This window comes from Chiloscyllium plagiosum, unplaced genomic scaffold (genome assembly GCF_037043375.1).
Source record: "Chiloscyllium plagiosum isolate Xiang-an unplaced genomic scaffold, Cpla_swu_hap1 HiC_scaffold_12, whole genome shotgun sequence".
Classification (NCBI taxonomy): Eukaryota; Metazoa; Chordata; class Chondrichthyes; order Orectolobiformes; family Hemiscylliidae; genus Chiloscyllium; species Chiloscyllium plagiosum.
The window spans coordinates 17,852,139-17,866,737 of NW_028270150.1; the positions used below are offsets into that span (position 1 = coordinate 17,852,139).

General features: G+C 44.6%; 1 protein-coding gene across 1 annotated transcript in view; it reads left to right on the top strand.

Annotated features, from left to right (window-relative positions):
- Positions 1-14,599, top strand: part of jam2a (junctional adhesion molecule 2a) — a 99,541-nt gene that overhangs the window by 37,627 nt on the left and 47,315 nt on the right. Inside the window, exon 2 of the mRNA XM_043701405.2 lies at positions 7,762-7,827. Within this exon, the coding sequence (XP_043557340.2) occupies positions 7,762-7,827 (66 nt within the window). The remainder of the gene's footprint in view (positions 1-7,761; positions 7,828-14,599) is intronic.

Consider the following 14,599-nt stretch of genomic DNA (forward strand, 5'->3'; position numbering starts at 1 on the left):
TGATATCCCCAGAGCAAGAGACATCAGCATGATAGCTGTCAGGACTGTTGGAGGTGTTGGGAGTGAAGTACTCCATTAGCGAGCCTATAAAAACATAACATGAATAAAGAAGAAACCAATGCTAAATGTAAAGTGATGAAGTGTTGTTCCTGCAGAAATGAAATCCTGCATCAGCCTTACAGTAGATCCCAACTGCAGCAGCAGATGTAGGCAACAATCAAGTTGAACTTTGCTATGCGGTGGCTCAGTGGTTAGTACTGCTGCCTCACAGCATCAGAGACCCGGGTTTGATTCTGTCTTTGGGAGACTGTCTGTTTAGAGTTAGCACATTCTCCCCATGTCTGCGTGGGCTTCCTCCAGCTGCTCTGGTTTCCTCCCATGGTCTAAAGATGTGCAGGTTAGGTGGATTGGCCATAGTATCCAGGGATGTGCAGGGTGGGTGGGTTAGCCATGGGAAACATGATGTGGAGATGCGGAGGTTGGACTGGAGTGGACAAAGTCAGAAGTCACTCGACACCAGATTATAATCTGACAGGTTTATTTGAAATCACAGGCTTTTGGAGCACTGCTCCTTCATCAGGTGAAGTAGGCACAGAATTTATAGGCAGAGGGATCAAGAGGCATCAAGACAAATGATGGGAGTGGAGTGTTACCAGGCTGAATCATAAGTCTCTGCAGGCGATCAAGAGAATCAGGCAGTGTGAGTAAAGTGTCAACAGCTGAATAACAAGTGAAGGGGATGACATGGTCTGATTAATTGAAGCAGAGAGATAATTGCAAAATAATTAAAAATAAAATGGTGCTGAAGACAAATCAAATGGCTTGAATAACATGATAGATATGAGTCACATACCGAGGTTCTAACCAAAATAACATGTAATCCAAGCTGGACCAACTACTTAAGGTGGAGACATCATAATAAGTTATCAAGGTTATGGTGTCAAAACAGAATAGTAAGGAAGATTTCACAAACACAGAACACAATTGTGGGGTTACATGTAGCGTGTCATGACCCCAAGATTGTGGTTGAGACCGTCTTCATGGGTATGGAATTTGGCTATCAGTTTCTGGTCAGTGATTCTGCATTGTTATGTATCTTGAAGGCAGCCTTGGAGGACGTTTACCCCAAGATTGGAGGCTGAAAGTACCTAACTGTCTGTACTGTGATGATGCTGTGACTTTAAGAGGTTTTAAGACAGAGTTTAGATTAGAGTGGTGCTGGAAAAGCACAGCAGGTCAGGCAGCATCCGAGGAGCGGGAAAATTGACGTTTCGGGCAAAAACTCTTCAACAGGAATAGAGCTCCTCGGATGCTGCCTGACCTCTGTGCTTTTCCAGCACCACTCTAATCTAGATTCTGGTTTCCAGCATCTGCAGTCCTTGTTTTTACCATTAAGACAGAGTTACTGAGCTGTGGCATTGGACAGCCAGAAAAGTAAACAGCATGTGAGGCCTTGGGGTTTTTAAAAGGTTGGAACAATTGAAGCAACCTGGATGGGTGTAGCCAGCTCTCACAGACCAGAATTTCTAGGTTTTATTTAGCTTTTAGGTTCAGCAGAAGCAGCTGGAGTTTTGAAGGAGTAGAAAGCTATCTTTTCCCTCTCTCGTTTACAGTTAAAAGCTGGGTTTCTCTTTGCTACTGGGTTAGCTGTGAGACAAGTCCATTTTTCTGAATTTGCCTTTTTGCCAAAGGATGTGTTTATGAGATGTTACTATATTGGAACAATTGACTAGTAATAGTTACTGTATCTCTTATTCTGTTAGCTTTACCATTAGAGTTAAGTTGTTCTAAGTTTTTATTTATTTTGTTGTATGTTAAATATAGTGTTGAATAAATGGTGTTTTGCTTAACATCAAGTAGTTTGACCAGTTGAATTGCTCTGGAGCACAGCAGATTGCATTAGCCTTTAAGATAAGAAAAAGTTACGGTCTAGGCTACGGTAAAATATTTTGAGGGGATCTGGACTGGTTCATAACAGTACACAAGGAACTTTTATAGAACTGCAAGGTATCATTTTACCAAGATGCAGGAGCGGTAATGAAGATACACGATTGCCTCAAATGGAGTATTTGCTGTGGTTCTGGACACCTGATTTCAAGAAAGATGTGGAGACATCATAGAGGGTACAGAAACTAGTCATGAGAATCATTCCAAGAATGAGTAGCTTCAATTACACGGTTTAGACATTCTGAGGATGTTCTCAGTGGAGAAGAGAAGGGTGAAAGGAGATTTGGTAATGGAATTCAAAACCATTAGGTATCTATTCATCATTGAAAAGGAGAGACTATTCACGTTAACAGAAGAGTCAAAACACAGAGGACATCAATTTAAGGTGATTGACAACAAAACAGCTAAGATAGGCATCAGGAAAAGCTTTCTGTAATAAATGGTGAAGATTTGAAGTGCAGCACCTGAAAATAAGATGAGATTTAATTGACGCCTTCTCCCATGTGCTGGTGAATGTGAAGGTGTGTGAGAATATCTGGTGACAAGGGTGTGGTATGAAAATCCTGTCAGTTCCATGAATGTAGCATTACACACTATCCCACCCAATTAGCAAACTTTTAAAATTACCCTGAAATTCTCTATGGTATTCTTTCAAAGTTATGCTTGAGTTTAGAACATCTGTGGAGGGTGGGAAATATATAGTTCGTGATGTGCAAAACATCCAAAGGAATGTTCAGCAAGAATATGGGAGCGGGATTATGTCATTCATCACCTTCCAGTTGGACTGTTAATGGTCCCTGCCTTAATCTCAGTCACGTGTCTTGGCCCTGTGTAAGAGCAAGCGAAATTAACAACAATCTGTCAATCTCAGTTTTGAAATTATCTCTTGCTCTGCGGCTTCAACAGTTCTTTGGGATTTCTTTCCTCGTTTTTTTATGAGGATTAGTTCGAGAATAGTCTGACCTGTGAAGTGTGCGTTGCTTAGCAACTGCAGCTTTCAGCCAGGCCGACTTCCAGAATAGAGAGAATTGTCAGAGCCACTGCACTACGAGTGGAAAGCAAGGAAATAAAAATCTTGCTTTTCATGACCTCAGGACTAACTTCGCCACCAATGAAGAATATTTTGAACAATTAGGTTAGGCTGTAGGAAGTAAGCCAGGCAATTTGCACACAGGGAAGTCCCACACAAAATAATTTGGTTAATCTGCCTCCACTCAGTGGTGTTTGCTGAGGAATAAATATTGACACTGGGGAACTCACTGTCATTTTCTCCCAAATAGTGCTTTGGCATCTTTTATGTCCACCTATCTATGTGCTTTGGTTTAACACCTCATCGAAAAGTTAGCACCTCCGTCTGAATTGCTCATTCAGTACTGCTATTATCAGGATCTTCACAGACACCAATAACCATTTGTAGAGAAAATTGAACTCCGATGTGCTTGCTGAAAGGGGGGAACATCACAATTTCACTTGTTGTTATTGATTGGGAGATGTGGCCTTTGCTGATTCGGCCGATATTTATTGCCCCTTCCTAAGTGCCCTGAGCCACCTGACTGAATCATTTATTTTCATATGTATTCAACATCATTATAGTGAAAAGTGGGTACTGTTGCCTTGCATCGGCACCATTCTCATGAACTTAAAATAAAATTTTAAAAAAGGGAAATCACTTAAATAGAGTCCAACCTTTCCTTCTCCACCACTACAATCCCACTCCAGGCTTCCCCAGCCCATGCCATGCCCCCACCAGAGTTCCTGCTCCAGACTACACCAGCTCACACCATGGCCCCACCAGAGTCCCTCTCCAGACTCCACCAGCTCACACCATGCCCCCACCAGAGTCCTTCTCCGGGCTCCACCAGCTCACACCATGCCCCCCACCAGAGTCCTTCTCTGGGCTCCACCAGCTCACACCATGCCCCCCGCCAGAGTCCCCCTCTGGGCTCCACCAGCTCACACCATGCCCCCCACCAGAGTCCCTCTCCGGATTCCACCAGCCCACACCATGCCCCCCACCAGAGTCCCTCTCCGGGCTCCAACAGCCCACCCCATGTCCCCTACCAGAGTCTCTCTCCAGGCTACACCAGCTCACACCATGCACCCCACCAGAGTCCCCCTCTGGGCTCCACCAGCTCACACCATGCCCCCTACCAGAGTCTCTCTCCAAGCTGCACCAGCCCACACCATGCCCCCTACCAGAGTCTCTCTCCAGGCTACACCAGCCCACACCATGCCTTCCGCCAGAGTCGCTCTCCATGCGGAAGCGAGAGTCCTGCTGCAGGTTTCCCAGGCCGGCTGACCGGCTCTGCAGCCATGCTGCCTCTGAAAATGCAACCACCCACTCTGGAATCCATTGAAGCCACTTTCCCACGGAAGATGTCTCTTTGTCAAGAGGGTTTAAGCAAAAACTAAACAAAAACTGAAATTGTAAGGAAGGGACAAGAAGAAAAAGTGGATGAAGTGGACAAGCCCAGGCACAGGGGCCTGGACACTGCCACCATTTTGACCACAGAGTCTTCCATGTCTCTTTGCTCCAGGTAAGCCCACAATGTAATAAGGAGAGAGTTCTAGGATTTTAAGTGGGTGATATTGAAGGTGCAGCAATACATTTCCAAGTCTGGGTGGTGAGTCGCTTGGAGGGGAACTTGGTGGTGTTCCCCTATCATAGATTATAGAATAAGATGCCTACAGTGTGGAAGCAGGACATCGAGTTCACAGCCACCCTCCGAAAGGCTTTCCACCCAGACCCACCGCTCGACCCTATCCTATGGCTAACCAAGCTAACCTACACATCCCTGGACACTCTGGGCAATTTAGCACAGCCAATCCACCCAACCTGCACATCTTTGGACTGTGGAAAGAAACCGAAGCATCTGGAAGAAACCCATGCAGATACGGAGACAATATACAAATTCCACACAGTCACTTGAGGCTGACATTGATCCTGGTTTCCTGCTGCTATGAGGCAGCAGTGCTAATCGCTGAACCACAGTGCTGCCCCTGCTGCTGCTCTATCGCTACTCATCCTTCTCAATGTTAGAGATGTTGGGTTTGAAAGGTGAGGAGTCTGGGTGGGTTGTTGCTGTTCATCTTGTAGAAGGTACACACAACCATCGCAATGTGTCAGTGGTGAAAGGACGGAGTGACACCGCATCCACAAGCAACTAAGCAGGCTGCTTTCCTTTGGAGAGAGTCAAGGGTTTTGAGTATTTTTGGAACTGCATCCACCCAGGCAAGTGGGGAGTATTGCATCACATTCCTGACTTGTGCCTTGTAGATGGTTTTGACATCAGGGGGTGAGCTGCATACTGGAGAATTCCCTCTGTGTAGGAGCCGGTGTTGGTCTGGGGTGGACTAAGTTAAAAAATCACACAACACATTGTTATAGTCCAACTGGTTTAATTGGAAGCACTAGCTTTCGAAGCACTGCTCTTTCATCAGGTGAAGGAACAGTGCTCAAAAAGCTAGTGCTTCCTTTTGGACTATAACCTGGTGTTGTGTGATTTTTAACTTGGAGAATTCCCAGCCTCTGGCATGCTCTGTTAGTTCAGCAGAGGGGAGTATTCATTATATGAATAGTGAATTGGTTAATAACTGGAGAGTAGCAATAAATCTCAGGATGGCAGGCTATTAGTGGTGGAGTACCCTAAGGGCCAGAGTTAGGTCCCAGGCTGTTCATAATTCAGATAAATGATTGGGAGTTGGGGACCTATTATAAGATTTTCAAATTTTCTAATGGTACCAAACTGGTTGGGAACATGAGTCCTGAGGAGGATGCAAGAATACTTAAGGAGGACCTTTCCGATCAAAATGAATGGGCTAGAACATGGCAGATGAAAATTTAAGTAAATAGAAATGAAGTTATTCACTTTGTAGAAAAACAACAGGCAAAATATTTCTTAAACGGTGAGAGTTTTGAAAATGCAGATACTCGAAGGGATAGAGCCGTACAGCACAAAAACAGCCCCTTCAGTTCAATGACAGGTCGGTCTGCTATAACGCGCATTTCGTTAGCGTGAATTGGCTGTAACGCGATTGACAAACTGAGGACACTGTTTCTAAAGCGCGAACTTTTAAAATGTTTGTTGACTGTAATGCGACTGCATGACTAACATTTTAAGCATTGTTTCTAAAGCAAGGCTGCACAAGAACGCAACCATCGCGTTCTAGAAAAATCACGTATAGTCCACACTGACCAGGTGTTTTAATCTGAACTAGTCCCACCTGCCTGAGCTTGGCCTGTATCCCTCTGAACCTTTCGTATTCATGAACCTACCCAAACGTCTTTTAAATGTTGTAATGGTCCCGGTATCCACCACTTCCTCTGATTCATTCCACAGACAAACCGCGCTCTATGTGAAAAGAAAATTGCCCCTCACTTCCTTTCAAAAGCTCTCTCCTCCCACCCTAAAAATATGCCCCCTAGTTTTGAACACCCCCACCCACAGGAAAAGATCCTTGTCAATCACTTTATCTATGTCCCTCATGATTTTATAAACCTCAATTTCTTGTTCAGAACTCAGCACAGATGCAGCAGGTATTTTGGAAGGCAAATAGTTGGTTGGTCATCATCACAAGGGGGTTTGAATACAGAAGAGGTCTTCCTGCTGTTGTATAGAGCGTTGGTGTGACAGCACCTGGAATATTGTGTATAATTTTGGTCCCCTTTATGAGGAAAGATATCCTTGGCAAAGAGTGTGCAACAAGGTTTCACCAGATTAATCCCTGGGATGGCGGGATGGTTTTATGAGGAGAGATTGAGGAAACTGTGATTACGATCTTTCTCGACTTTTGAAGAATGAGATGTGATCTTATTGAAACTTATAAAATTCTTGCACGCCATGACAGGGTGGATGTTGAGAAGATGCTTCCCCTGGCTGCTGAGCCTAAAACTAGAGGGCATAATCTTAGCATAAGGAGGCATAGAATCTCAACAGTGTGGAAACAGGCCTTTTGGCCAAACAAGTCAACACCAATCCTTACCTAGACCCATTCTCCTACCTTATTACTTTACATTTCCCCTGACTAATATTTCTAGCCTACACATCCCAGAACACAATGGTCAATTCATCTAATCTGTACACCTTTGGACTGTGGGAGAAAACCCTTGCAGATAGAGGGAGAATGTGCAAACTCCACACAGACAGTCACCCGAGGCTAGAATCGAACCCAGGTCCCTGGCGCTGTGAGGCAGCAGTGTTAACCACTGAGCATACGTGCTGCCCCAAGTGTAGTGTATTCGAGACTGAGATGAGGAGAAATGTCTTCAGAGCATGGGGAATCTTTGGAACTCTCCAACCAATGAGCTGTGGAAACTCAATCATTGAACCTGTCCACAATGGAATGGATAGGTTTCTGGAGGCTAATGGCATTGGGGGAGCTAGTGCAGGCAAGTGATGTTTAAGGAGATGATTATTCAAATTGAATAGCAGGCTTAGTGGTCTGAATGTCTTTCCTATGTTCCTAAATCTGTTTGATCGGGCACTTGCTTACCTTTCCTTACTTCTCCTCATGCGGCGCAGTGCCATTTTCCACTTGATTTAATTCTTGTGAAGCAAGATGTTGCATGATATTCAAAAGCACTATATAATTGTAAGGATTTGTCAATTGTGGTAATTCTGAATGAGACTGCATCTTTGGAATAGGAGGTAGGGGAGGGGGTATATGTCTTTTCTCACGCATGCTGCAGATGTAAGTGTTGAGACCACTCCCCACCCACGTCCCACTGGCAGAGTGAATGGCTCTGTGTTTGGACCTTGCAGCCTGGTGTGTTCAATGTAACCTCACTGAGCTTTTTCTTATCTTTCTTCTCAGTTTACCAAAGCCGTGGAGTCGTAATCACATCTTCAAATAAAGAAGTTGAAACACATGAACATAACTGTAAGTATCCAGCAGTCTAAGTCCTGAGCTCTCACATTCCTGCTCTAAAATCTCTCAATTTCTCTTTCCTCCTTTATGTTGCTTCTGTAAAATCATCAGCTTTGACTTAGCTCTTGGCCACCTGTCTTTGAATAAACAAATTATGGCTTGATAACACTCTCAGTGCTATGGGCCATTTTTGGAGACGCAAGTGTTGGACTGGGGTGTACAAAGTTAAAAATCACACAACACCAGGTTTGTTTGGAAACTAGTGCTAGTGGACTATAACCTGGTGTTGTGTCATTTTTAACGAAGGGCCATTTTATGATTCAAATACAAATGCCGAATATTGTTTCTTGTCAGGAGAGATGAATTTACTCAGCAACATGAAAAGTGTTGTCATCATTCTGAGTGATGTTTTCGTCTTGAACATTTGTATGAAATCCTCTACACGTTATTACGCAGAGGCATAAAATTGTTTGGGTTTGATTATCGACGAGACAAAGAAATTGTGTATCATGAATGAAACACAGCATGATTGCCTTGTTCATCTTTCCTTTGTTAAATTAGCAACATATGTTTCTCTGATATAAAAGTGATGTTCTTTTCTGATATGTGAGCTGTATATCTGTCTGTCACCTACTCACCATTCCTGTTACTGAGGCACATATTGGTCTCCGTACCCACTCTAGCAGCCTTGTTACATATTGTGTACAGATAAGGGTCTCCACTGCAGACTGCTCACCCTGAAATCTATTTGTTGATGTAATGTCTCTTTACAACTTATTACATGGCTTACTTTTTTAAATAAACTAACCAACTCCCTGAGGAGTAATTGAATGATTGTCACTAATATGACCCTTGCCAGGGTGAACCCCCTTTCTCCCCTAAAGTACTTCTCACCCAGCTCCATGCCTCATCATTGGAAACTTCCTGCAGTTCCAGCGCCCAACACGATTCTTGGTGGCGCCACAGAGATGTCAGTCATTTGATTGGCCAGCAGCTCTCCAGGACAGGGCTCTTTCTCCCAGATGGGGGACACGTCAATGAAAAGTAGTTCAATTTTTCAACTTGTGTAAGCTGAGGATTTAAGCCTGTGTCTCTGATTAGCGTTCAGCCCGGGTAGACCAAGAGACCAGGCGTGGATGTGTTGTCACTTATTGGTTATTTTCCTACAGGAAGATTTTGGGGGCAAAAGTTCCCATGTATGGTTTTAAACAATAGTGTTTTAATGCCAGTTTCTGGTTTAATGCAGAGATGTGAGGCAGTTAGCTGTGTGACACTAGTGAGAGAGCTTTGATGTTGTTTTGCCATACACTGTAAATAACAGGCAGCCCATTGTGCTGTCTTAGTGATGAAATACATCTCACACCCATTGTGTTGAATCATATCCAATCTTTTCTCTGACCAAACAGAGTAGAATAAGAGACAGGGACACAGGCAATCAGCCAGTTTTTTTTGAATTAAGTAGTTATGTGGCAGACGTCCCAGAAAAACCCAAAGGAATGAATGAGAAAGTGGTTAGGAGTTTTTCTGTCAGTCAAACAAGCTTTCTCCTTTAACACTGAAGCAAAGCATTTTCATTGTTTTTTTTGTTATTAACCGGACACAAGATGTACCGATTTCCATTAAGTGGCCTTGCTCTATCTGTAAGATTTTCCACTTCCAACCTTAGGAAGGGGGGTAAGGTCATTGATGAAGCAGCTGAAGATGGTTGGGCCTAGGACATTCTCCTGAGGAACTCCTGCAGAGATGCCCTGGAGTTGAGATGACTAATCCCCAGCAGTCACAGCCATCTTCCTATGTTGCAGGTATGTCTCCACTCAATGGATAGTTTGCCCCTGATCCCCATTGATGTCAAGTTTGCAAGGGCTTTTTGATGCCAGACTTGGTCAGATATCACCTTGACGTCAAAGGCAGTCTTCCTACCTCGTCTTTTGTAAAATTAACGTGCTGCACAAAATTAAGAGGTGACTTTGCCCTTTCAACTAACTTATGCTGCTGCATGCTGTGGAAGGGTGGGCAGACCCAAGGAGCACAGAAAAGTCCAGAAAGTCACATGGAGGCAGGAGCATGTCAGAGTGCAGCGGGAACATGCCTTTGTAAGATTTATCACTGCCCACACTGTAAAGTTGCCTCCACGGGTCATGGAAGAGTCTAGCCACTGTAAAACTGAGCAGCATTGCAGGCAACAGACCTGCAAGTTCTTTTTCTGGAGTGTACAAGCAGTTTATTCCAGAGTGTGGACTCTTTGTTTTTTTTATGGAGCTGTGGATGTAAAGTAATCTGAAGGAACTGACCCATGTACAGCCCACACAAGGAGTTTCGGCTTGGTACAATGTTGCACATCTTAAACAGCACGTTGGGTGGAGTGTGTACATTCTGCTGTGACCTACAAATAGATGACTCAGTCTGGATGGGACCATCTGCAGGAAGATGGCGCATGTGGGAGGGAGCTCTGCTGTGAGCTGCCAACAGGTATAGAAGCCGTTAACATTCCAGAATGACTAGTGATGGGGAGGCGATGGCCGAGTGATACTATCACTGGACTGTTAGCTCAGAAACCCGGGTAATGTTCTGAGGACCCAGGTTTGAACCCTGCCAAGGCAGTGAGTGGAATTTGAATTCAATAAATATCTGGAATTATGAGTCCCATGGTGACCATGAAACCATCGTCAGTGGTCAGGAAAGTTCCATCTGGTTCACGAAAGCCTTTAGGGAAGGAAACTGCCATCCTTACTTGGTCTGTCCTACATGTGACTCCAGACCCACAACAAGGTGGTTGACTCTGAACTACCCTTTGGTTGCCCCAGTTAGGAATGAGCAATACATGCTGGCCTAGCATGCTCATGATTGAATAAAAAGAACACTGCAGCAGTGTCGTGAGAGCCACTGCTCTCTAAACACCAGCACTTTTGATATTTGTGCAGTTCCATAATATCAAGCACTCACTGTCGTAGCTTGTAAAACACTAAACTGGTGTAGCTAATGCAAGGTTGCATCACTTCACCAATGGCCTTCAGAGGGAGGAAGCTGCTAAGGTATGCCAAACGCACAACATACTCCAGAGTCCTTTGACGTAAATGAGCGACGGAACATTTACATCCCACGCAAACAGTTACAGCCACCTCATCGTGCAGCAGTTCCAGGATTGTGAGGAAGTTTTTCTTTTGGATATGCAGATCTCTGGAGAACAATTCACAAACCTCACGACTCACTGAACCAGATTCTTTACTCAGGTCGATAAATGCAATGAAGAGTCACTCATGATGTTCTCTGGTATTTTTCAAAGATTTGTCTCGAAACAAAGACCATATCCTCTATTTCCTCTGGAAAGCTCAAGACCATATGAGTCTCTGACGGGATTTCCTCAGTCACAGGAAGTGTGTGATTCAGGAGATTATGCCTCAGAATATTCCCTGCTATGGACAAAATGGATATAGAGTCATGTGGCATAGATACAGGCCCTTCGGCCCACCATGTCTATGCTGACCAACAAACACCAAACTACATTGATCCCTTTTACTTGCACTTGGTCCATAGCCTACTATACTCTGGCATTTTAAGTGCCCTTCCAGACGCTCCTTAAATGTAGCAAGAATACGTGCCCCCACCACCCTCTCAGGTAGCATGTTCCATACTTCTGCCACCCGATGAGTGAATTTTCTTCTTTTAAAACTCATCTAAACCACTTGCTCCTCAACTTAAATGTCTGCCCTCTGGTCTTAAACACGCGTGCCATGGGAAGAGTTTCTCACGATTTACCCTGTGGATGCCTGTCATCATTTTGTACATCTCAATCAGATCCCTCACCAGTCTCCTCTGTTCCCAGGAAAACAAACCCAGCCCATCCCAGTCTCTCCTCATAACTGAGACTTTGCATTCCAGGAATCATCCTGGTGAATCTCTGTGTGCCCTCTCCAGTACAGTCACACCCTTTCAGCAGTGTGGTGAGCAGAACTGTATACATATTTCTGGCTGTGGCCTAATTAATATTTTATAAAGTTGTAACAGGACTTTCTTGCTCCTTTATTCTACACCCCTGCTAAATGAAGGCAAACATCCCTTATGCCTTCTTTACCTCCCTGTGAACCTGCACTGACACCTTCAAGGATCTATGGATTTGTACACCAAATTCCCTTTGTTCCTCAGGGATCTACCATTCATTGTGTTCCGCCTGCCCTCATTAGGTCTCCCGAAAATTCCGTCTGCCATTGTGCTGCCCAGTTTACCAGCTGATCAATATCAGACTGTACCCTGACACCACCCTCCTCACTATCAATAACGCCACCAATTTCAGCCCATCTGCAGAGTTACTAATGACATCTTCTACATTCACATTCATTTTGTTTATATGTGTAACACACAGCAAAGGTGCCAGCACCACTCCCTGTGTACATAGCTGGTCACAGGCTTCCAATGACAAAAACAACTCGCACCCTTTACCTCCTGTTTTAAGTTTGTTTTGGATCCAGTTTCCAACTTGCCTTGAATCACCCGGACTGTTACCTTTTGGATCAGCCTTCAGTATGGAATCTTGTCAAAGGCCTTCCTAAAGTCTATGTAAACCACACCAGCTGTAGTTTCCATAATATGATTTATCACCCTTCCTCCACCTAATTACAATTGTTGCAAACTAGTTGGGGAGTTAGAGATTTGGGTTAGGGGACGGGGAATTTGGGTCCTTTTTCCTTGGTGTGAGAAAATGTGCACCAGTTTTGAATCCCTCCACCTGCAATGCTGGTTTTTTTTTATTTTTAATCCGTTTGATTGTTTGTGTGAGCACCCTGTCCGATGGAGCTCCCCCCATGGATTGTACCACCTGGGGCCAAGAGATACCCTAAAGCATAACAGCTGTCTGTGTGAACAAAAACAAAGAACAATACAGCACAGGAACATGCCCTTTGGCCCTACAAGCCTGTGCCACCATGTTTTGTCCTTCCACACTAAAAATGTCTTCGACTCACCCAATCCAGGGAAAAGACTTTGTCTATTTATCCTATCTATGCCGTTCATAATTTTATAAACCTCTATAAGGTCACCCTTCAGCCTCCGATGCTCCAGGGAAAACAGCCCCAGCCTGTTCAACCTCTCCCTATAGCTCAAATCCTCCAACCCTGGCAACATCCTTGTAAATCTTTTCTGAACCCTTTCAAGTTTCACAACATCTTTCCAATAGGAAGGAGACCAGAATTGCAGGCAATATTCCAACAGTGGCCTAACCAATGTCCTGTACAGCCGCAACATGACCTTCCAGCTCCTGTACTCAATACTCTGACCAATATAAGAAAACATACCATATGCCTTCTTCACTATCCTATCTACCTGCAACTCCACTTTCAAGGAGCTATGAACCTGCACTCCAAGGTTTCTCTGTTCAGCAACACTCCCGAGGACCTTACCATTAAGTGTGTAAGTCCTGCTAAGATTTGCTTTCCCAAAATGCAGCACCTCACATTTATCTGAATTAAACTCCATCCGCCACTTCTCAGCCCATTGGCCCATCTGGTCAAGATCCCGTTGTAATCTGAGGGAACCTTCTTCGCTGTCCACTACACCTCCAATTTTGGTGTCATATGCAAACTTACTAACCATACCTCTTATGCTCACATCCAAATCATTTATGTAAATGCGAAAAGTAGTGGACCCAGCACCGATCATTGTGGCACTCCACTGGTCACAGGCCTCCAGTCTAAGGGCAGCCCTCCACCATCATTCTCTGTTTTCAAACCTTTAAGGCAGTTCTGTATCCAAATGGCTAGTTCTCCCTGTATTCCGTGACATCTAACCTTGCTAACCAGTCTCCCATGGTGGAATGAGCTGCCAGAGGAAGTGGTGGAGGCTGGTACAATTGCAACATTTAAGAGGCATTTGGATGGGTTTATGAATAGGAATGGTTTGGAGGGATATGGGCCGGGTGCTGGCAGGTGGGACTAGATTGGGTTGGGATATCTGGTCGGCATGGACAAACCGAAGGGTCTGTTTTCATGCTGTACATCTCTATGACTCTATTTACAAGATCTATATCCCTTTATTCCCCTCCTATTCATGTATTTGCTCTTGTGCTTCTTGAATGCTGGCACTGTATCTGCTTCCATCACCACCTCTGGCAATGCATTCCAATGCATGGATTCACAGCTGAGGCATTGTCATCCACAAAGAGAGAAAGAGAGACATAACTTCCAAGTTGATCTGGCCATAGTCTGTGGATAGCTCTGGTGGCTTCCAGAAGCACATGGTGCAGGGAGGGTGGGGTGTGTGTACGACACACATAATGGTCAGAACATTAGCGGAGATCTTTGATATGTCTCCTATCAGCCTTGCCTTGACTTAAAGCCATGTGTCCTTCTCCCAGGCAATGAAAGCTCCACACGTTTTTCATCCAGGAGGTCACCTATTTCAGCGTTTGTTTAATTCTGGTGACAATGATGCTCAAGCCCCTTGGTCGAGGCCCAGCTGACTTGGTTTGATCCCAGTGTTCAGGACTTCAGTTGGATGGGTGAAGACTTTCCAGATTGGGGGTGAGCTGGGATTGGAATCCGTCTCCTTGGTCAACTGTCTTGGGGCTGAGGCATTGACCTTCTTCCTCTTGGAATTTATGTTCTTGTGATGTCTTTGTACTCTGAGTTCACCGGCAGGTAACATTTCCTGCTGCTGTTTTGGTGCTGGCCTATCTTTGAGTAAGATCTGTACAAGTCCAGAGCAGTAAGGGAGCTGGTGATGTATTGGTCGGGGGTTCTGTGTCCCTGGGAGCAAGAATTGAGGTAGGTGGGTGAGCATTGAAAATCGCTGG